This window comes from Penicillium verrucosum, assembly GCF_028828655.1.
Source record: "Penicillium verrucosum strain IBT 35672 chromosome Unknown utg000001l_segment0_segment0, whole genome shotgun sequence".
NCBI lineage: Eukaryota > Fungi > Ascomycota > Eurotiomycetes > Eurotiales > Aspergillaceae > Penicillium > Penicillium verrucosum.
Window position 1 is genome coordinate 7,090,678 of NW_026643210.1, and position 20,908 is coordinate 7,111,585.

General features: G+C 50.9%; 6 protein-coding genes across 6 annotated transcripts; 4 read left to right on the top strand and 2 right to left on the bottom strand.

Annotated features, from left to right (window-relative positions):
* Nucleotides 1-109: 109 nt before the first annotated feature.
* N7516_002626 (uncharacterized protein) lies at nt 110-1,585 on the top strand (the record flags this gene model as incomplete). Its single annotated transcript, XM_057215346.1, has 1 exon — nt 110-1,585. The coding sequence occupies one exon, from the start codon at nt 110-112 to the stop codon at nt 1,583-1,585; it is 1,476 nt and encodes a 491-aa protein (XP_057077229.1).
* Nucleotides 1,586-4,297: 2,712 nt separating this feature from the next.
* N7516_002627 (acetate--CoA ligase) lies at nt 4,298-6,640 on the top strand (the record flags this gene model as incomplete). Its single annotated transcript, XM_057215347.1, has 6 exons — nt 4,298-4,336; nt 4,422-5,666; nt 5,724-5,984; nt 6,037-6,166; nt 6,226-6,497; nt 6,578-6,640. The coding sequence occupies 6 exons, from the start codon at nt 4,298-4,300 to the stop codon at nt 6,638-6,640; spliced, it is 2,010 nt and encodes a 669-aa protein (XP_057077230.1).
* Nucleotides 6,641-8,046: 1,406 nt separating this feature from the next.
* N7516_002628 (uncharacterized protein) lies at nt 8,047-14,934 on the top strand (the record flags this gene model as incomplete). Its single annotated transcript, XM_057215348.1, has 6 exons — nt 8,047-8,146; nt 8,443-8,559; nt 8,838-12,709; nt 12,790-13,026; nt 13,083-14,744; nt 14,821-14,934. The coding sequence occupies 6 exons, from the start codon at nt 8,047-8,049 to the stop codon at nt 14,932-14,934; spliced, it is 6,102 nt and encodes a 2,033-aa protein (XP_057077231.1).
* Nucleotides 14,935-15,352: 418 nt separating this feature from the next.
* Nucleotides 15,353-16,193, top strand: N7516_002629 (putative MFS transporter; the record flags this gene model as incomplete). Its single annotated transcript, XM_057215349.1, has 2 exons — nt 15,353-15,554; nt 15,595-16,193. 2 exons carry the CDS (start codon nt 15,353-15,355, stop codon nt 16,191-16,193), a joined length of 801 nt encoding a protein of 266 aa, XP_057077232.1.
* Nucleotides 16,194-16,436: 243 nt separating this feature from the next.
* On the bottom strand, nt 16,437-18,055 carry N7516_002630 (NADH-quinone oxidoreductase subunit NuoF; the record flags this gene model as incomplete). Its single annotated transcript, XM_057215350.1, has 3 exons — nt 16,437-17,594; nt 17,668-17,739; nt 17,798-18,055. 3 exons carry the CDS (start codon nt 18,053-18,055, stop codon nt 16,437-16,439), a joined length of 1,488 nt encoding a protein of 495 aa, XP_057077233.1.
* A 407-nt stretch (nt 18,056-18,462) lies between these two features.
* Nucleotides 18,463-20,734, bottom strand: N7516_002631 (SET domain protein; the record flags this gene model as incomplete). Its single annotated transcript, XM_057215351.1, has 5 exons — nt 18,463-19,323; nt 19,395-19,675; nt 19,755-20,014; nt 20,086-20,634; nt 20,718-20,734. 5 exons carry the CDS (start codon nt 20,732-20,734, stop codon nt 18,463-18,465), a joined length of 1,968 nt encoding a protein of 655 aa, XP_057077234.1.
* Between the last annotated feature and the right edge of the window lie 174 nt (nt 20,735-20,908).

Here is a 20,908-nt window from a genome sequence, read left to right on the forward strand (position 1 = left end):
GTTGCACCCTGTTCTCTTGGTACCTAATCAACCTCCTTGCTTCATCAAGATATTCACCCCGACACTATGCATGTTTCTTCGACATTTATCGTTTTGTCGCTTTTGTAAGATGAATCCACGCTTGCCCTTCGATGATGCTGCCTGGGAAAAAAGCGACCAGATCGAAGACTCCTGGCTAGATCTTCTCTTCGATGAAGACATCTATAATGAGATTGGAATTTTTCTCGCTGAACATCATTGCCCTCGCCAATGGGCCGATTTCAAATTTTTCAAATCCGGCGGTTTCAACGCTAGCTTCCTCATGACATTTACCGATACCCATACTGGTGGCGCTGTTTTAAGACTCCCACTGCCTGGCGTTCATATGTTTCCTGAGGAAAAAGTTCGAAATGAGGTCTCTATCATGCAATTCATCACGGAAAGAACTTCACAAACTATGCCGATTCCAGTTCCTATGGTCTCCCGCTGGGGAGAGAGAAACGAGAGCCCCTCGAATTTGGGTCCTTTTATAATCATGGACTATATTGACCACGAGAGAAGCGTATCTGATCTTCTCGAGACGCCGGGACGCCAATCAAAACAACGTCCAGAACTAAATCCGGATATCAGCACAACAAAGCTAAAAGCTCTCTATAGAGAAATAGCCAATGTTGTCTTTTCTCTATCTACACTATCTGCAAACCGGATTGGGTCTCTGAAACAGACCGGCAAATCAGCGTGGGAAGTAGCATATCGACCATTATCCATTTCTATGAACGAAATTGTGCGTTTAGGGACGCTACCTCGATCGAAACTCCCTACCGCGATGTACGATAGAGCGTCTTTATACTTTGAAGCCCTAGCAGAGCTACATATTTCACACCTCAAACACCAAAGGAACAATGCTATAGACTCGGCCGACGACTGCCGGCGCAAGTTTGTTGCTAGATTCTTATTTCGGAAACTTGTTCGAGATCGGGAGCTTAGGGACAAATGGATGTGTCATGAGCATGGCCCATTTCCAGTTTGGTGCGACGACTTCCGACCGCAGAATGTTATGGTCGATAAAGCTGAAAAAGTCGTTGGGGTGGTGGATTGGGAGTTTACATATACCGCCCCAGTTGAATTTACCTATGCTCCCCCCTGGTGGCTTCTTCTCGAAAAGCCGGAATATTGGACTAAAGGCCTTGATGACTGGTGTACACAGTATGAGAGACGGCTTCAGATCTTCCTTCAGGTAATGATGGATTGCGAAGAGGACGCGTACCAAACTCAGAACGAACGACTCGAGGATAGCCAGCGACTCTCTAATCGGATGCGACATAGCTGGGAGAGCGGAGACTTTTGGATCATGTATGCTGCAAGGAACAATTTTGCCTTTGACGCCATCTATTGGAACAAGATTGATCAGCGATTCTTCGGGTCCAGTAAATCTGACAACAATATATGCGATGTATGGAAGAAAAGACTTCATCTCTTGGAACCTGGAGAAAAAGAAATCATGGATAAATATGTGGATTTGAAGCTTCAGGAGAACGAGACAAGGCTTCTCTCTTGGGACCCAGATCAGTATACCCTAGAATATATGACCAAGATGGAAGCTTGATCTTGTTGGATGATTTAGGAAATAAATATCCTGGTTTGCCACGTGCATTTCAATAGAGTGGATGCTCTTTTTCGGTCACGCTGCCTACCTAGGTACCTTCTTACGGTTGAACGTAAGCTTCCACGCAATCGTGTAGCGGATAGTTAGATCCTGGAGAGGAGACTACAGTCCTGTCACATAGGGTCAGGTGACACCGATCCCAACAATAGTGCCTGGCAATCGACTTGACCGAATGAATTAAACTAAGACAACACAGTCCGGAAACAACGATCTAGCCACGTTCTATTCTTTAATATCGGATTTAGTTTGCAACGGTTTCCTACTTAATAATGCTCCAGTCATCCAGGCCTGTCTGAAAGTCACGCGATCCACGCGTTAGTACGCCGTTAGCCTCTAAATATATATAACGACTAAGGGTAGCCGCATGATGGATTTGGCGCTTGTGCGATTTTAGATGGACCGCACGGGATAGGTTTGCCGCGAAAATACTTCTTCTCAGCAGGTTGTACTCCGTATGTCCAAGCCCATTCCCTACAACATAGTGTGGAATTGGAATTTGCTTGGATGTTTGTTTTGTTGGGGTAATGTCGAGCAAAGCATGGAGTTAACGCGGCCTTTTCTCGGGCTTCTTTCACGCTTGACGGAGTACGGAGGGACTTGTCCCACAATAATCTTTGTTGTCGAAAATTCTATTGTGCTCATTGGGCAGTTTGAACCTTTTTCCCCCGTTACAATTCTATTGTAAATAGTACAAATACAGCTTGATACCCCGTCGGATCGCCCGGTGTAGTCTTGGGGGTTCGGGCTGCATCACCTCTCTTATTTTTTGTTGGGAAACAAGTGGGAAAAGGTGGACCTTGGACATATTTTCTTTTTTTTTTTTAGCAAAGCAGCTAACTAACTAAAGGCTACGAAGTAAAACAGTGTGTTTAGTTCGTACTGTTGTATTCCACTGATCTTCATGGCGCAGGAGTACAACAGAGGGGCGAAGATCCCGCCGTCAAAGGTACAATGCATACTACATCGTAAGGCTTGATACCACCTAACCCGTGCTAAGAGATAGGATTAACTTCTACATATGTAAATATTGGAATGTTTCAGATTCAAGGATCATTTCGAATTATTTCCACCAATGCAAACTTCAGAACTGAGAAAAGTACAAAGTACATATTGTACTAACTGGTTAAGACTAAAGAAACCAGGGCTGCAAGGTACCCCCCTTTTGTCCCACAATCATTTTACTCCCCACAATACAATTCAATATGCATAACCTTGCTATTTAACATTTGAAAATGATACTCCGTAACTAGTAATGGTAGTAATAATAAAAAAAACTTATTGTAAAAACAGAGCCTTATGACCCAACAGTGGGCCCTACCCGTGTGGCTTTGATGTTTGAATATCAATTATTATCCCTTGGATGGCTTCGTATACTTCGTACTACCTACCATATAACATATGTATCTATGCATAATGCCAAAGTTTGAGACGACTATGTTGTAGGTATGATCATCAGATCAACAGCGCCAAGAGCGCAAATGCAAAAGGACGGCTTAGCTTACTCATCCTGGACCCCCACATTCTCCAGGCCCGAGGTCGGTCTCATGATGAGCCTCCATGATGGCGAACTGACCATTGAAAGTTATATGGAGGATGTTCGGTCCGAAAATCCTCTGACATCATAATACCATAACATCATATCAAAGTAAAAGTAACCTCGGGAATCGTCACATAGCATAATCTGGGGGAAGAAAAATAATCTATGCATAGCGGGTATGTACGGAGTCGGAATACGGAAGCCCTCAAATATTTAAATGCGGCATACGGAGAAGAGACAGCCTCTGCATTGGCGGGTCTGGGCTAGTACGCTTGTATATTTGAATGTCACTGACTTGCATGTCTCCTGTGGCCCGCTCTCCCCTGGCCCGCGACCCCGGACCTTGGCCCTTGGCTAAAGCCAAGGTTACAACCCCCCCCGCCGCCTATTGGACTCGGACAAAGGGTTCGACACGAGAACAACTAGGCCGTGACCGGTTGAATTAGCGTTTCTTCCCGACTCGAAACCCCCAATAAGGTGGTGGACATATTTTAGTCAAAATCCTGGAGGGGCAAGCTTACCCCGGAGCAACGGAAGGGACCTTCCAACCCCCGCATGGCCGAACCCAAACTCATATTCTGATGTGATAGTTGCAATGAAACACATAGCCCTAGAATTGAATTGTAGTGTATTGAAAATGTATATCATTTAACCCTGATTCGGAAATGGAAGTGGATAATCTAAAATATACATATGTAGTTTATAGGCCGTCTGCGGCTAGACAAGATGTGTTAGAGTGGTATTGTATTGGAATTGTAAGGGTGCACGGACCATTCCCAATACGGAAGGGAAGGGAAAGAGAAGTGGCACATCCTCCCGGACTACTAATATCGTCGTGAATCCCCTCTTGGATCTCCTTTTCTTTTCTTTTTCTTCTCTTCTCTAATTGCTATACCCCGTTTGATCATCATTATTTATAATTTATAACCTTCGACTCTCAGAGTGAGTTCATTTCCAACCCCACCATTTGCATTAATAAAAGAGCTCATCCCACCTTGACTTTTTTCCCCCTCCATTTCGGACCTTTCGCAAATCATTTCCTCTGACATCCGATCTCGCGCAGATTATCATATAGTTCATTCTACATTTCATCCCTCTCATTGGACTCCGCAATCATGTCGGACGGCCCCATTCAGCCTCCCAAGCCCGCAGTGGTAAGGAATCACCTCCTAACTGGGATGACCAGACCGGTGTAGCGCCGGTGACCACACTAGCATGGGTTAACATTTGGTGATATAGGTGCATGAAGCACACGAGGTCGACACTTTCCACGTTCCCAAGGCGTTCCACGACAAGCACCCCACCGGCACTCACATCAAGGACATCAACGAGTACAAGAAGCTTTATGAAGAATCAATTAAGAGCCCCGGCACTTTCTGGGCTCGCATGGCCCGCGAGCTCCTCACATTTGACAAGGACTTTGAAACCACACATCACGGCTCCTTCGAGAACGGCGACAATGCCTGGTTCGTCGAGGGTCGGTTGAACGCATCGTTCAACTGTGTCGATCGTCATGCCCTCAAGAACCCAGATAAGGTCGCCATTATCTATGAAGCCGATGAGCCCAACGAGGGCCGCAAGATCACCTATGGAGAGCTGATGCGCGAGGTATCCCGGGTCGCCTGGACTCTGAAGGAGCGTGGTGTCAAGAAGGGTGACACGGTCGGCATCTACTTGCCCATGATTCCGGAGGCCGTGATCGCTTTCCTCGCTTGCTCTCGTATTGGTGCCGTGCACTCCGTCGTCTTCGCTGGTTTCTCCTCCGACTCCCTCCGGGACCGTGTTCTGGACGCCTCTTCCAAGGTCGTTATTACCACCGATGAGGGCAAGCGCGGTGGCAAAGTCATCGGCACGAAGAAGATTGTAGACGAGGCTATGAAGCAGTGCCCCGATGTGCACACCGTGCTGGTGTTCAAGCGCACCGGTGCCGAGGTGCCCTGGACCGCTGGTCGTGACATTTGGTGGCACGAGGAGGTCGAGAAGTACCCCAACTACCTCGCCCCCGAGCCGGTAAGCTCCGAGGACCCTCTCTTCCTGCTCTACACTTCCGGTTCAACCGGCAAGCCCAAGGGTGTTATGCACACCACTGCCGGCTACCTGCTCGGTGCTGCTATGACTGGAAAGTACGTGTTCGATATCCACGATGATGATCGCTACTTCTGCGGTGGTGATGTCGGTTGGATTACCGGCCACACCTATGTCGTGTACGCCCCTCTATTGCTTGGCTGTGCCACTGTCGTGTTCGAGAGTACCCCCGCCTACCCTAACTTCTCCCGCTACTGGGATGTCATTGACAAGCACGACGTCACCCAATTCTACGTTGCACCCACCGCTCTGCGTCTGCTGAAGCGCGCTGGAGATGAGCACATTCACCACAAGATGAGCAGTCTGCGTATTCTTGGATCAGTTGGAGAGCCCATTGCTGCGGAAGTCTGGAAGTGGTACTTTGAGTCCGTCGGCAAGGAGGAAGCCCATATCTGCGACGTTCGTTTCCCTTCCCCTTGGACCTTTTGGAATAACTTCTAATTTTTGGATTTGTAGACATACTGGCAAACCGAGACTGGCTCCAATGTCATCACCCCTCTCGGTGGTATCACTCCCACCAAGCCCGGCAGTGCTTCTCTGCCCTTCTTTGGTATTGAGCCTGCCATTATCGACCCTGTCTCCGGGGAGGAGATTCTTGGCAACGATGTCGAGGGTGTTTTGGCCTTCAAGCAGCCGTGGCCCAGCATGGCCCGCACCGTGTGGGGTGCCCACAAGCGTTACATGGACACTTACTTAAATGTGTACAAGGGTTACTACGTACGACTCCTCGCCACCTGATTTTACGGAATTGACACTAACTCATATATAGTTCACTGGAGATGGTGCTGGCCGTGACCACGACGGCTACTACTGGATCCGTGGCCGTGTTGACGATGTCGTCAACGTTTCTGGACACCGTCTGTCCACTGCTGAGATCGAGGCTGCTCTTCTCGAGCACCGTAAGTACAACCATGCTACATTCCAAACTTCCAACTGAGCCTAAGCTAACTATGAACAGCTTCCGTTGCTGAGGCTGCTGTCGTTGGTATTGCCGACGAGTTGACCGGCCAAGCTGTCAATGCCTTCGTCGCTCTCAAGGAGGGCAACGGGTCAGAACAGATCAGCAAGGACCTTGCAATGCAAGTCCGCAAGTCCATTGGTCCCTTCGCCGCCCCCAAGGCCGTCTTCGTCGTGGATGACCTCCCCAAGACCCGCAGTGGCAAGATCATGCGCCGAATCCTGCGGAAGATTCTCAGTGGCGAGGAGGACAGCCTTGGTGATACATCAACGGTAAGCCCACCGCCCCCTCACTAATATAATACTCGCAATCGTATACTCCCAAACAATAGCTAACGAAGGCTTCTTTACAGCTCTCCGACCCCAGTGTCGTGGACAAGATCATCGAAACCGTCCACGCTGCCCGCCAGAAGTAAAGTGAAGGTCTATGAATTTGATGATAATGACGTTGGAGAGCAAAATTCCGGTGAGAATTTTTGGAAGTAGTATTATGGTCTTTTGGAGATCATACACCCCCGACTTCGGTCCATTTGGTTCATGGCAGAATTGGACTTGACCGTGCGTGGAGATTTTCTTTTTCTTTTTCTTTTCTTCTTTTTTTTTTTTGGCCGGTTTCAGAATTACTACTTGTATTTGAGATTCCCTTGGCTCGCTCAGAAGCGATGTGAATAGTACTTTTTTTGGTTTCATATCTACTTCGTGGACGTTCTCCCGAAGTTCTTGGATATATACTATGTTTACCGGGGTCAACCTCGATACGAAGCATTTGTCTGCTAGATAGCTTGCACGCTGCGTCAATAGTCCGAAAACCCAAAGAATAAAAACCGAGAGAGCTATCATGAACTAATTGTAGGTGACATCCTCCGGTTGCAGCTAAACGTTTTAGGTGATCTGCCTCGGGTTAAATCCGGGCATACCGTATATGTATCATGAGTTCGTGCCCAATAGGGTGTAACTCCCTTACCTACAATTCTCAGAGAGAATTCCTTGGCAGTATTTTATTTCAAAATATATTTTCAAATTCGGTCAGGAAGATTAACCAAGAAATAGTACTAGTACCAATGAGGCTGGCTGTTTTTAGCTGTTTTTATAGTTGCCTCCCAACACATGTGGCCCTTAAACTGCGTGAGACCACCTGGGCAGTTATGCGCACGTGGTTGTAATCCGAAGAATTGAGATGATTGGGTGGCAGTCGACTATACGGAGTTATCGTACTATCAGTTACGAGGAGCTAGACACATATTGGCCTATATTGTATACATTGTTTTCAATATCAGTTCTGTGTTGGAAGTAAGTTATTGGCCAAATTTTTTTTATCGACTCAAAGACTATTGAGAGGACTATTCAGAGGTCATGAATATAGAAAGAATTAAAATAAAAATAAAAATAAACTAGACTGACTCGAGTAACTAAATGGGTATACATCACTGTGAGTGGATTTCAGCTTCGGATCACTTGTGCATGACAATAGTCAATCAATAAGGTATTCAACCTCGAGCTGCATTGAACAATAATGAGTCACTCGTCAATAAACAGACCAAAGACAAGTCTATTGTCCTTGTTCTGCATTGCATTCATTGGAGAAATCCGATTTAGGCAGCTATCACGTGACGGAACATTGTGACCCGGGTCTTACCTAAACACAAGTCTCCAGCCCTGGAGCAAACTTAACTCTTCCTTTTCTGTCGCGTCTCCTCCCTCTCTTCTTCATCCCCCGCGCACTCCTGCTCCCAATTCTCTTTTCTATTAATCTGCACTCTCTCGAAACTGCGCGCAATCAACCTATGACTTCGTGAACACCCGACAAACTCCAACCGACATCATGTCTTTCGGATTTGGAGGGTTCGGCCAGAACAACCAAAGCAGCGGCTTTGGCACTGGCACTGGCTCTGCCTTCGGAGCTGGCACCAACACTGGTGGAGGTAGGTCTTTTCTGTTCCCTTTTTCAGATGCCCCTTGTGTTTCCTGAGCCTATCCCCAACTTCCCCCTCTTACTCGTGTCCTCGGCTTTTCCCTACCTCGACAACCGGTGCTCCTAATTCCGACCCGCGATGGTGCCACGCGCAAGGCGAAGAATATCAACATAACAGCCTTCATCGTGCGATCAAAAATCACCCGCGGACCATTTGGATGCATTAGCGACACCACAACAAGATAAGGAATGCAAGGGCTTCTTCGAATCCAAGTCTCTCTGACCGCGATCCCTCCCGTCATCTAGGATTTGGCTCGACAGCATCCCCGTTCGGAGGCGCCACTACTGGAACTTCAGGCGCTTTCGGTGGCGGCGCTTCCAACACATCTACTGGCTTCGGATCTGGTTCCGGCACTGGCGGAGGTACGTGCTCAAACATCTTGAGCTTCGCGCTGCTCCCTCGATTTTCCCTGGCGAAATCCCCGTTCGCATCACACAGCCTTGCGATTTAGACGCTCCCGCACTGATCGCGCACGTGGAATATATGGATTTGCTCTTCGGTCCCCCTGGAGTTGCCACTTACCTGCGTCTTACCCACATTTTGGCCGACATGCACTCGAGGACCTCTTTTCATTAATCTGCACCTTTTAATCGCTTCATTGAAGGGTTGACCGTGTTTACTAACTCTTACTTTTCACCAGCATTCGGAACCAATACTGCAGCCCAACAACCTAATTCCCTTTTCGGCAGCCAAACTCGCCCCGGTGGATTTGGCACTACCAACACTTCTAACAGCGGATCTCTCTTCGGAGGAGGTACTCAGACTGCTGGCACCACCGGCGGCTTCGGTACTGGTGGAGGATTCGGTTCTACCGGCACCACTGGCGGCTTTGGCGCCAATGCCACTGCAGCCCCCACGGGTGGAAGCCTTTTCGGCGGCGCCAAGCCCACGGGCTTTGGCACATCGGCTACTGGCACTGGCGGATTCGGCACTAGCGGTGGCTTCGGATCTACTGCTGCCCCCACCACAACCCCCAGCACAGGCTTTGGTGGCTCAGGTACTGCCTTCCAAGGAGCTCTACCTAACTGCGAAGGTACTGGCGGCACCCCGTTCACTCCCTGGAACGAGAAGGATACCGGCTCAGCCAACGTCACGAACCACTATCAAAGCATTTGCTTTATGCAACCCTACAATAAATGGTCTTTCGAGGAGCTGCGCCTAGCGGATTACCAACAAGGTCGCCGTTTCGGCAACGGCAGTGGCCAAGCCGGTGGCTTTGGTGCTCCTGCTTTCGGCAACGCCACTACTGGTGGATTTGGTCAGCAAAACACTACGGCTACTCCTGGTGGCTTTGGCGCTAGCACCACTCCCTTCGGAGGGGCTGCCACAACTGCCCCAACCGGCTTCGGTACAACCCAGACCGCAGGTGGATTCGGCTCCACTGGTTCTAACCCATTGTTCGGCGGAGCAGCCAAACCAGCAACTTCTTTATTCGGCGGTGGAACTACTCCTGCAGCTTCATCTGGAGGGGGGCTCTTTGGTGGTGCCACACAGACCGCTGGTGGCTTTGGAAGCAACACCGGCACTGGAACAGGAACTGGATCGGCATTCGGCAACACCGGCGGCGGGTCTATGTTCGGTGCCAACAACCAGCAGCAGCAGAACAAGCCCGCATTTGGCGCTGCCGGTACAACTGGCGGTGGCGCCTTTGGTGGTTTCGGTAATGCCCAAACAACTACTGCCGCGAATCCGTTCGGAGCTTCGACCGCCACAGCCTCACCCTTTGGTGGCGGAACTCAGCAGCCAGCAACAAGTGCCTTCGGTGGTTTCGGTGGTGCAGCCCAACAGAACCAAGCTCAAACTCAACCCAAGTCGATGTTTGGCGGTGGTGGATTTGGCGCTGGCACCCAGCAACAGGGAACTGGCACAGGTTTGCTCGGCGGCACCGCTGGCACTACTCCAGCTGCCGGATCTTCGCTCTTTGGTGGAGCCCAGCAGCAGCCTCAGCAGGCAGGTAGCTCACTCTTCGGTGGAGCACAGCAGCAACCCCAGCAGGCAGGCAGCTCACTTTTCGGTGGCCAAAATCAGCAGCAGCAAAAGCCCGGTGGTCTCTTCGGATCTACCCCAGCTCCCGCCGCAGGTGGTTTCTCTGGCTTCGGTGCCTCGCAGCCCCAGCCAGCCGCTGGCGGTAGTAGCTTGTTCAACACACAGAATCAACAGCAGCAGAAGCCCGGTGGTCTCTTCGGATCTACCCCAGCTCCCGGCGGTAGCATGTTTGGCGGTGGTCAAACCACCACTGGCCAAGGTGCCGGCTCTTCGCTCTTCGGTGGTCAAAGCCAGCAGCCTCAGGCGGGTGGTGGTCTAGGTGTTAGTGCTTTCGGCGCCTCAATGCCCGGACAACAGTCTCAGCCTGCCCCTGGTAGCTTCCAAGCATCGCTCCTTGATGGAAACCCATATGGAAGCCAGTCCATCTTCTCTGGTCTTCCTGCCCCTGGTGGATCGGCTCCCGGTCCCCTTGCCACGCCGCTGTCTTCCAGCATGAAGCAAAAGCAACGAACTCCATTGCCGGTCTACAGAATTACCCCCAACGCTGCCAATCGTCTGATTACCCCTCCGAAGCGTGGATACGGTTTCTCCTACTCTACGTACGGTTCTCCCTCTGGCAACACTGGTACCCCATCTGGTCTTGGTAGCAGCTTGTTGGGTGCTGGTGGCGGCGGTAACAGTCTCCGCGGTAGCGTCAATGGCAGCATTGGCCGTACCTTTAGCAAGAGTTACTCCACTAGCAACCTTCGCAAGACCTTCGACCCGGAGGCGGACAGCATTCTTTCTCCCGGTTCCCTGCAGGCTGGCAGCGCACGTGGCGGCAGCAACCTCAAGCGTCTCACTATCAACCGTGGTCTGAGAAACGAAATATTATCGACCTCTACTCGCACTTCCCCGGCCCCTCTTCTCACCAACGGAGAAGATGCTGCTCAGTCTGCCGACAAGCTGAAGAAAAAGGTTAGCTTCGACTCTAATACCAACGGGCTCAACGGCGGAGACCTTGTTCGCGCTGAAGCTCAAAGTCCCGGTCCCGAACCGTCTGCTGAGGAGCTTGGCTTCCTTCGCTCTGTGCGCAAGAGCGGTAGCCTCAATGGTTTCGATGCCACCGGCACTTCCGATCGTCCTGAGACGGAGTCCGTCCGCCGGGAGCTTGCTGTTGTCCCCGAAAACGCACCGCAAACAACCAACGGTGCTACCGTTAAACGCCTTACGTTCATCCCTGGCGGTGACCCACGGCCTGGTGAGTACTGGATGCAGCCTTCTCGTGCCGAGCTTAGCCGATTGAGCCGCGACCAGCTCAAACAAGTCGTCGACTTCACCGTTGGACGTCAAAACTGTGGATCTGTCACTTTCAACGGCCCCGTTGATCTGACTACCCTTGATCTGGACAACCTTTTCTCCAATGTTGTGGATATCGGTCTTCGCAAGATTACTGTCTACCCCGAGGAATCCGTCAAGCCTGCCAGAGGCAAAGGACTTAACGTGCCATCTACCCTCCGGATTGAGAACTCCTGGCCCCGTGGTAGAGATAAGAAGAGCAACTCCCCTGTCACTAGTGGTCCTCTGTTCGACAAACACATTGACCGTCTGCAGAAGGTTGGCGATACCGAGTTCGTTAACTACGAGACTGAGACTGGAACCTGGGTTTTCAAGGTGGCTCATTTCACTACATATGGCCTTGACTACGATGAAGAGGAAGGTGAGAGTCTTGACCAGAGCACCATGAGTGCCCAGGGCCCTGATCACCCTACCCCCAGGGCTCACTTCAACCAGTCCACGAATTTCGATCAGTCCACCACCTTCTCCATTGACGAGTCCTTCGTCGGTTCTATGACTGGAGTTGAAGATGATACATTCGATTTCAAGAAGCGCAAGCTGGTTCCTGGCTCTTTCGCTAACCAGGCCATGCCTGTGGAGGATGATTATTTTTCTGAGGGTGAAACCGAGTCTTTTTTAGAGGAAGGCTCCACGGGTTCGACTACTGAGAACGACGACGACGTCGTCACCGAGAGCCAACAGTCTGGCGATTCGGTAGTTGGATCAGATGAGGCAGATGAAATGGATATGGCGGGCGCCTTTCCGACTCCTCATCGCACCGTGGAGCGGGACGACTACCAGAGCACCAATGGTGATCTGGATACCACTTATCCTATCTCAAAGCACTTCGACAGTCCTGCGAGGCCTCAGCTTGATCTTAGTGGCGACTGGGCTGAGCAGCTGCAGCGCACCATCAGTCCTCGCAAGCAGAATCGTGACGCCTTGCGTGAAATGCAGGCAAACGCTTTCCTTGACCGCAACCTCGTGAACGATGAATCTCCCACTGCCACTGCGACATCCCCTGCGAAGAAAGGTTTCTCGAACAGCATTGATCTTATGAACTCTTTGTTCCAGCAGCCGCGCAAGCAAGCTGCCCCTTCTCCGCTAAAGGCTGCTAAGGCCCCCCAAAGGGCTTTGAGGTTAGAACTCCTTTCTTATGTTCACACTGATTATCATTCCCTTTGTTTTCCCCTTGTGTCACTGCATCATGTATTTATGAAATTGCACGTCACCTGTCAGATAGTTTAACAAATGCGATAACCTGAGCTAAAACCTTTTCTTCCTTCCAGTGGCCCTACAACAAGCAACCTAAGACCTTTGCTGGCGATACGGCACAAATGAGCGAATCCGACGCCGCTTTCCATGACTCTTTCAAACCTCGCTGGGGTCCCATGGACTCCCTTGTCTGCGCGAAAAACGATATGGAGGACACAATCTTGGGGGTGAACCAGACCTGGAAAGAAAGTTTCTCCGTTTTCAGCGAAGAGCGTGATATTGCAGTGATGACTTACAACCAATCTGGCGAGGTATGTTTAGTTGCTTTGTCTGTATTGATTGGCACTCGGTACTGATGATGATACAGGTCAGAGAAATGCTTGATGTCCAGCGACTTCAGTCCTCTATCCAGCGTGTCGACGGCACTCCTTTCGTTCGTATGGCTAAGGTCGACCTGTCGCAGTTCCCTCTTTCGCCGTCTACCCGTTCCCAGTCGGAGGAAGAGCGCTTGGTTTGGCAGCTTCTCAACATTCTTTTTAATGACGATATTGAAGACGACATCTCAGCGGGTGTACCGCCGCGTCTACGACAACAATTTGCACACCGGATCAAGAAGGACCGACTCTCACGTCTTTGGGAAGGTATTATTCGTGAAAAGCACTCCCAAACCTTGGATCTGATTCGCTCCCCTGTGGAACGCGCCGTTCATCTGATTTGTTCGCACCGAGTGGAGGAAGCTTGTAAGACACTGATCGAGAGTCAAAATCCCCATCTGGCGACTATTGTCGCACAGATTGGCCGCGATGCTACCTCCCAGGCCGACATCGCGAACCAGATCGATATTTGGCGTGAGACCAATGTCCTCTCAGAGATCACTGAACCCACTCGAGCCCTTTACGAACTTGTCGCTGGAAATGCTCTCCGCAGCGAGGGCAAATCGGGCGGTGCACTTGAAGACCGGGCCTCCAGCTTTAGCTTCACCGAACGCTTCGATCTAGATTGGTTCCAGGCGTTTGGTCTTCGTCTATGGTATTGCACCGCTGAAGATGAGCCAATTGAGGTGGCTGTTGCCAAGTTCCTTGAGGACTTGGCTACCGGGCAAGAAACCGCCTTCCCGCACCCGTCACACCATGCCAGTGCACATGCAGTCCTGCAGCCTGGCACTGATACACTTGGCCGCGAATCTCCTCTTTGGGTTCTACTCAGGGCCTTCTCAGTGATTCAAGGCCGCAGCACCCAATCCATTCAATTCCCAGCATCTTTCCTTCCCGAATCCGTCTCCGGTGATCGTCTCTCCAACCGTCTCTCCTTCCAGCTACACCACGTTCTCGCTGCGACGGTCGGACAAAACCAGGCCATCAAAATCGACCAACACCTAGCCGATCAACTCGTCTGGGACTTTGCTTCCGAACTCAGCGCAGGTGGAAAACTCGATCAAGCACTATTCGTCCTCTTGCACCTCTCTCAAGCCAACGACCGCAAACGCACCGTCCAAGAAACTCTCGCCCGCTTCGCTGCTCAACTCCCCGATCCCTTCGCTGCCGACGCTTCCTCCCACCCAGCATGGCAATATCTCATTACCGAGCTTCAGCTTCCCGAGGCCTGGATCTGGGTTGCCAAGGCCCTGCATGCTCGCGACATCGGCGACGCCGCCCGTGAGGTCGACTGTCTTATTCGCGGCAAGCACTGGAACGACGCCCACGCCACATTCTGTCGCATCGTCGGTCCAAGCACCATCATCGAAGGCGATTACCGTACCCTCGAGGCTCTTGTCTCCGGCTTCGGCGACGGGCCCGAGCGTAAAATGCGCGGCTGGTCTTCTGGTGGCGGTGTCTACGAAGATTTCCTCCGTTTGGTCAATTCCACTAGCGGCCGACGTGATCCAACTCGTCTGAACCGCTTGGTCAATGCTCTTGTTACAATGGGTGATCGGGTCCAGGGATCTAGTCTGGAAGGACTGGAGGAACGTGTTGCATTCAAGGAGATGAGCCGGGCTGTCGCCGGCTGGATTACGCACGAGGATGTTCATGTTAGTTCCCTTCTTCTTCCTTTTCCATTGATATATTGCTTTTGTTCATTGCTGACTTCTATCTTTTCTACTACAGTCTGTTGAATCCTCTGCTGTCCTAGGCCTGCCCTTGACAGGCGATGCTCGTGTGTTGCAGACCGCAGAGATGAGCCGTCGGTACTACGGTGTCATCATGGCGGGTGGCTACTAAGTTTTTTTTTTTGCAGGAGATAAAAAGGAAATCATATTTCAGTTTGCATATGTTCATTGTGGAATTAGCGGGCAATAACTATCCAAAGCCCAAGCACCTCTGATCTTTTTTCTTTTGTTTTGCCTCTTTTTTTTTCACTTTTTCCCCTGTGTTCTGTCCCCCAAATGATCTCAAATGGTTCCCATGACCTGTATTGTACTCTACCCTATTGCTGAAAAACTACTATTTGAACCAATTCATTCTGTCCTGTTATCTGGTGTAGGCTTTCAGAATATCTACCTTTAATCTTAGGGAAGTTGAAGTTACGCAGTCGCCAAGGGTTGTGCAGAGGGAAAGCGTAGCTATACTTTGCTACTTCTCTCCTTTCCCCCCATATCTCTCGTATTTATTTTATCCCGCTTGCTATACCTTATTCACCATGGAGCTCCAACAGATTCCAGAAGGAAGTGACTACAATTACAAGCGGACAGCCCAAGAATTCAGATTCCCAGTAGACCGGAAGAAAGGAGACGACTTGCGCAATTTTCCAATCGAGCGCACTCGCCTGCAAACGGTATTCCCAGCAATGGCCATCGGCGTTGCGGCGTTCATCCCATATGGCTGGGTCCTACAGCAAAGAAGTACACTTAGCTGTCCCGTTAGTACTGCAGTCCATCATAGGCTTCCGTTTCGTTGCATCCCTGAACTGCCTCAACACCCTTCTTGTCGACCTGTTCCCAGGCAAGCCCGCCACAGCTGCGTCGGCATGCAACTTTGTTCGCTGCTGTCTTGGTGCTGTTGGGGCTGCTGTCATTAGTCAGATGTTGAGTGGCATGGGGTGGGGATGGTGTTTTGTTCTTCTGGGTTTGGTCATGGATGTTGGAATGGTATTGCTTTGGGTTGAGAATATTTATGGGATGGGTTGGAGACAGAAGAGGTTGCTCAAGATCGAACGGAAGAAGGTGGAGAAGGAGGTGAGAGCCGCTGAGATCCAGGTTGAGGGAAAGGATGATGGGAGGGAACAGAAGGATACTAATGTTGATGTCGCTTTGCTGATGCTGGTGTCACTGGAGGAACTGATACTCGCCCAAACCAGTGAAGCAAGAGACGGGGGAGACGATGGTTCTGCTATTCCGAGGCGTCAGACTTTGTTTTTACTGCATTCGATTGTCTATTATGAGTACGGGATTAACTTGATGGAAATGGAGAAAATGGGAATATGCTACATAGCACGAATGAAGACATCAAATGCATCAAATTTGCTACCGACTGTACAATAAAGGGAAACCTAGGCGCGATAGAGAAACACGAGGGGATCGAGCAGAGTAAAGAAAAGAGAAACACCACCCTCCCCGGCCGGACCAGGCAAACAAGAAACAAAAGACATTACCGGCCAGGGAGAGGGAGATATAAAAGAGGTCTAGATGTGAAAATCATCCCGGACCTGTTCCTGCTTCTTTTTGAGGGGACAACAATGGGAGAAAAAGGGTTGTAAATGGAAAAAGAAAAGGTGAAAGATGCGTTTACATGCCAGGGGAGATCAGCTTGCCCTCAGCACGGCTGTTGGGGTGCCAGCCACCGGCGTAGGGGGCAGTGCCAAGCTCCTTCTCGTACTGGCGGATACGGGCCTCCAACTCGGGACGGAAGTGGCGGATCAGACCCTGGATAGGCCAGGCGAAGGCCTCACCCAGAGCACAGATCGTGTGACCCTCGACCTGCTTGGTAAGCTCCTGGAGCATGTCGATTTCGCGCTCGCGGGCATTTCCGGTCTCAAGACGCTGCATCATCTGCATGGTCCATTTGCTGCCCTCACGGCAGGGGGTGCACTGACCGCAAGACTCGTGCTTGTAGAAGGAAGACAGGCGGGAGATGGCGCGGACGATATCTGTGGACTTGTCCATGACGACGACGGCAGCTGTGCCCAGACCGGTCTGGGAGTCCTTGAGGGCGTCGAAGTCCATGAGTTGGTTGTCGGCAACGGACTTGGGGATGACGGGAGTAGACGAGCCACCGGGGATAACGGCGAGCAGGTTGTCCCAACCACCGCGGACACCTCCACAGTGTTTCTCGATCAGCTCGCGCAGCGAGATGGACATCTCCTCCTCGACTGTGACGGGGTTGTTGACGTGACCGGAGATACAGAAAAGCTTGGTACCGGCGTTACGCTCACGACCGAAGGAAGAGAACCAGTTGGCACCACGGCGCATGATGGTCGGTGTGACAGCAACGGTCTCGACGTTGGTGACTGTGCTGGGGCAACCGAACAGACCGACTGCGGCGGGGAAGGGAGGCTTGAGACGGGGCTTGCCGGCCTTGCCCTCAATGGACTCAATGAGCGAGGTCTCCTCACCACAAATGTAGGCGCCCATTCCTCGGTGAATGTACACGTCGAAGTCATATCCGGAACCGCAGGCGTTCTTACCGATCAGGCCAGCCGCGTAGGCCTCGTTGATAGCGTTCTGGAGAACAGTAGCTTCGTGGTAGAACTCGCCGCGGATGTAGATGTAGGCGGCGTTGGCGTTCATAGCACGACCCACCACCACGCAACCCTCGATCAGCTTCTGGGGGTCCTTGCGCATGATCTCTCGGTCCTTGCAAGTACCGGGCTCACCCTCATCTGCGTTGACAACCAGATAACGGGGGCGGGGGTCCTTGTCCCAATCCTTGAAGTTCATGAACGACTGTCGAGTAGCGGGTCAGCCCGGGTATCCCCCAAACATTCATGTTCGTCGGAATTGCGTGTAAACCACTTACGTATTTCAATCCTGAAGGGAAACCAGCACCACCACGGCCACGGAGGCCAGATGCCTTGATCTCTGAGATGAGCTGTTCATGGCATTAGCAATTGGTAATTCCCCAGCTCGTCAATTGTGCGACAACCCACCCAATCATCACCCTTCAAAATCATATCCTTGGTCCGGTACCAGTCACCATATTTCATTGATGACTTCAAGTCCGCTCCATGGTGTCCGTAAAGGTTGGTGAAGATCCGATCTTGGTCCTTAAGTCCACCATAGTGCTTCACGGGAGGCGCCTCCGACACAGATGCGAAGGAGCGGGCGGCCGCCCCCTGGGCGCGGAGGGAGCGGGTCGAGAGGTGGGAGAGGGAGGAGGTGGAGGGAGCCGCCGCTCTGGATATCATGATGACGGCGGGGGTGACAATGCGTGGTGAGGGTCAAAGGGTCGTGGAGAAGGAGGGAAGGGAGTCGTGGAGCTCACGGCAATTCCTGCGCTTGCTGAATGATCCGCCTTTGGGCTCGATATGATTGGGTGGTAGTGTTTCACGTGATTAGATTGCTGAGTAAGTTCCTTGATTGGGTCATGACAACCTCAAGAATGAGGTATCACGTGATATGTATACATAAAGACATGGCCGCTTTAAGCATATGTTCGAATTTCATTTTAGGTGAATTCCCATGGATATATTTCTTTCTTTTCCCCCTCAAGTTGTTTCATCTTCAACTGATGAGGGCCAAGGTGAACTGAACACAAAGCAAGCAGGCTAGACTATAAACGACTCTTTCATTTCTATGTCTATTTTCTCTTTAATTACTCTTGTGGTACATAGAGACATGCCTGCTTCAACATAGACAGTGATCCCTCCATCTTGAGGATCTCAAATGGCTCAAGAGGAATCATCACCATTTCCGAGCCTGCCACTGTCCATGCCCATTGGAGCCACTCTGAGTCCAACCACCCACTATCCTCGGTAAGCCAATTAACTCCATCACCGGGCGCCCATGAACTTGGTTGCTCTGCCTTAGTATATTCTTGGAATTGACGAAGTGTTTCGTTAGCTTCATCCACGCCAGTTGCAATAGATCTGGAAGTGTCAGAAGGCAGAGGGTATTGCTCAAGCAGGAAAGTAAACCATCGGTTGAGACGCGATGACAAACTTTGTCGTGCCTCTGGCGAATTATATGTTGCAACTAGCAAGCAAATAACCGTTGCAAACATAGTCTGTGGATCGGTGGATACACTCGGGACGGCCTGGCTCACCACTCCCAGGGCGTGCTGGAAGCATGTCTGAGCTGGCTCCTGCATTTCAGCCGGGAGAAGGCTGAAAAGCTCGCCTAATCTGAACAGTTCACCATTTTTGGTGATGAGTGACGGACGCTCCAGGATACGCACTCGGATCCGGGACATGACATCTTCTGTGAGAAGACCGGCCGGGACGCGTGCCATTAGTTCATATAGGAGGACCTTGGTATCTTCCCAACTTTCACCACGCTTGTGTTCCCTGCCGCGTGTGATAGTCCAAGTAGCGATAACCAACGCAGCCTGATCTAATGTTATCAGTCCATTGCGGTAGATCTGGGAGTGTGTCTGGTTCAGGGTAGTTGGTTGCAAAGGCAGATGCTCCGCACTGGCTTTCAGGTTTGTGGCATGTGCCATGAGCTCAAAGCTAATCTGAGCGAGAGCAGCATAGATACTATGGCTGTTTCCATATCCCGGGGAATTCGAATAGAGCCCTCGGTTACCTCAAGCAACTTGCGCTCCCGTGTGTTGGATTCCATGACAGTCAACGCGTTGAACAGTGCCGGTGAGAAGATCGAGTGCTCCATCTTTGTTTCGGGAGCCAGTAGTGGATAAAAGGGATTGAAGATGTAGTAGTGGTCCTCGATATTCTTGGCAACCTGAGGGAACAGTTCTAGCTGGCGAGCCTTGGCTTCGCCGAGCGGGCTGTCGGGCTTCACACCCAGATGAACAATTCGATAATCGGTTGGGTTGCCGGCAATGCAGAATCCATAGTTTATCAACACTATGTTATAGTCAGTCTTTGTGGTGATTCAGACGTTTGAATGGATCTGACATCATGCCATAGCAAACCCGATACGTACATTGTTCATTATTACGAGGGCCATAATTGTTGGAAATTTCCTGGCCTGCTGAGTGATCTTCAAGCACGAGAAGGCCAATATCCTTATCACCCGCTCGCCACTCAACCTTTGCCATTGGTCGATGGTTTGGAAGGTCAATAAGTGGAAGCAGCGCGGAGACTCCATCCTCTGGAAGATCATCAGGCTGAACCGCCCCAGATAGAACCTTTGCCGAGAATGCTCGAGAGGTGATGATAGTCGAAGCCCAGAGATACAGCTCCCTGCATACAGATCAGCATAATGTTTCCTCGGGCTGGATAAAGGGGACAGAATAACAGAATCCCATACTCACCACGTATACTGCTCACAATCCGGGTATTCAATTTCCCCCAACTGAAGGTAGCCCGAGTCATACTTCTCCTCCCATATCTTAATCCTCTCAACGGCGGCCTCAGGGATGCCAGTACCCTGAATCCAATCTACATCCTCCTCGCCAAAGAACAAAGGGGTGGTCAACTGACCCGGCTGAGGCAGAGTACGAAGATACGGATACCAGAATCCCTCAACACCCCGTAGATACTGGCCCATGAGGAAGAAGGCAAAAGTCTCCTCTGGGCCAACCTGGTCGATCCATGTCCGTGGGAGGTCAACACCGTGTTTAGGGAATGAGCCCCGTGGTGACTCGTAGCCAATGGCATTGTACCAGGACATTGACGACTCGATTGGAGTGTTGATCACCCGGGTCTCTTTCGGGATAGCTTCTGGCCAGTCTGCTTTCACTTGCAAGTGCACACCGCGCGAGGGGTCTTGTGCGATGCGCACGCTCTTGTCAATCTTGCCACCATGCTGAATAAACCAGTTCAGTAGATCTGTATGGCCTATTAGGCTTGAATCGACTTGTCTGTTTCATTTGTGTTAGATATGTTTTTAACATTCCTGGCTTGCAAATACCTGGGAATGACGTATCTCCAGACTTGCACTTACTCGGAGGAGGCTGCCATTTTTGAAGCACGTGGATTCTATTTGATCGTTATTTTTCTCACAGGTACGAGTGTTTGCCACACTGTTATCCAAGAATGAATGGACTTGGTTGTATCGGTCAAAGTCCTGAGGAAAGAATTTATGCGGGATGGTGGGGGCCCGCTTTTTTTTCTCCCAGTCCGTGAGATTCGACG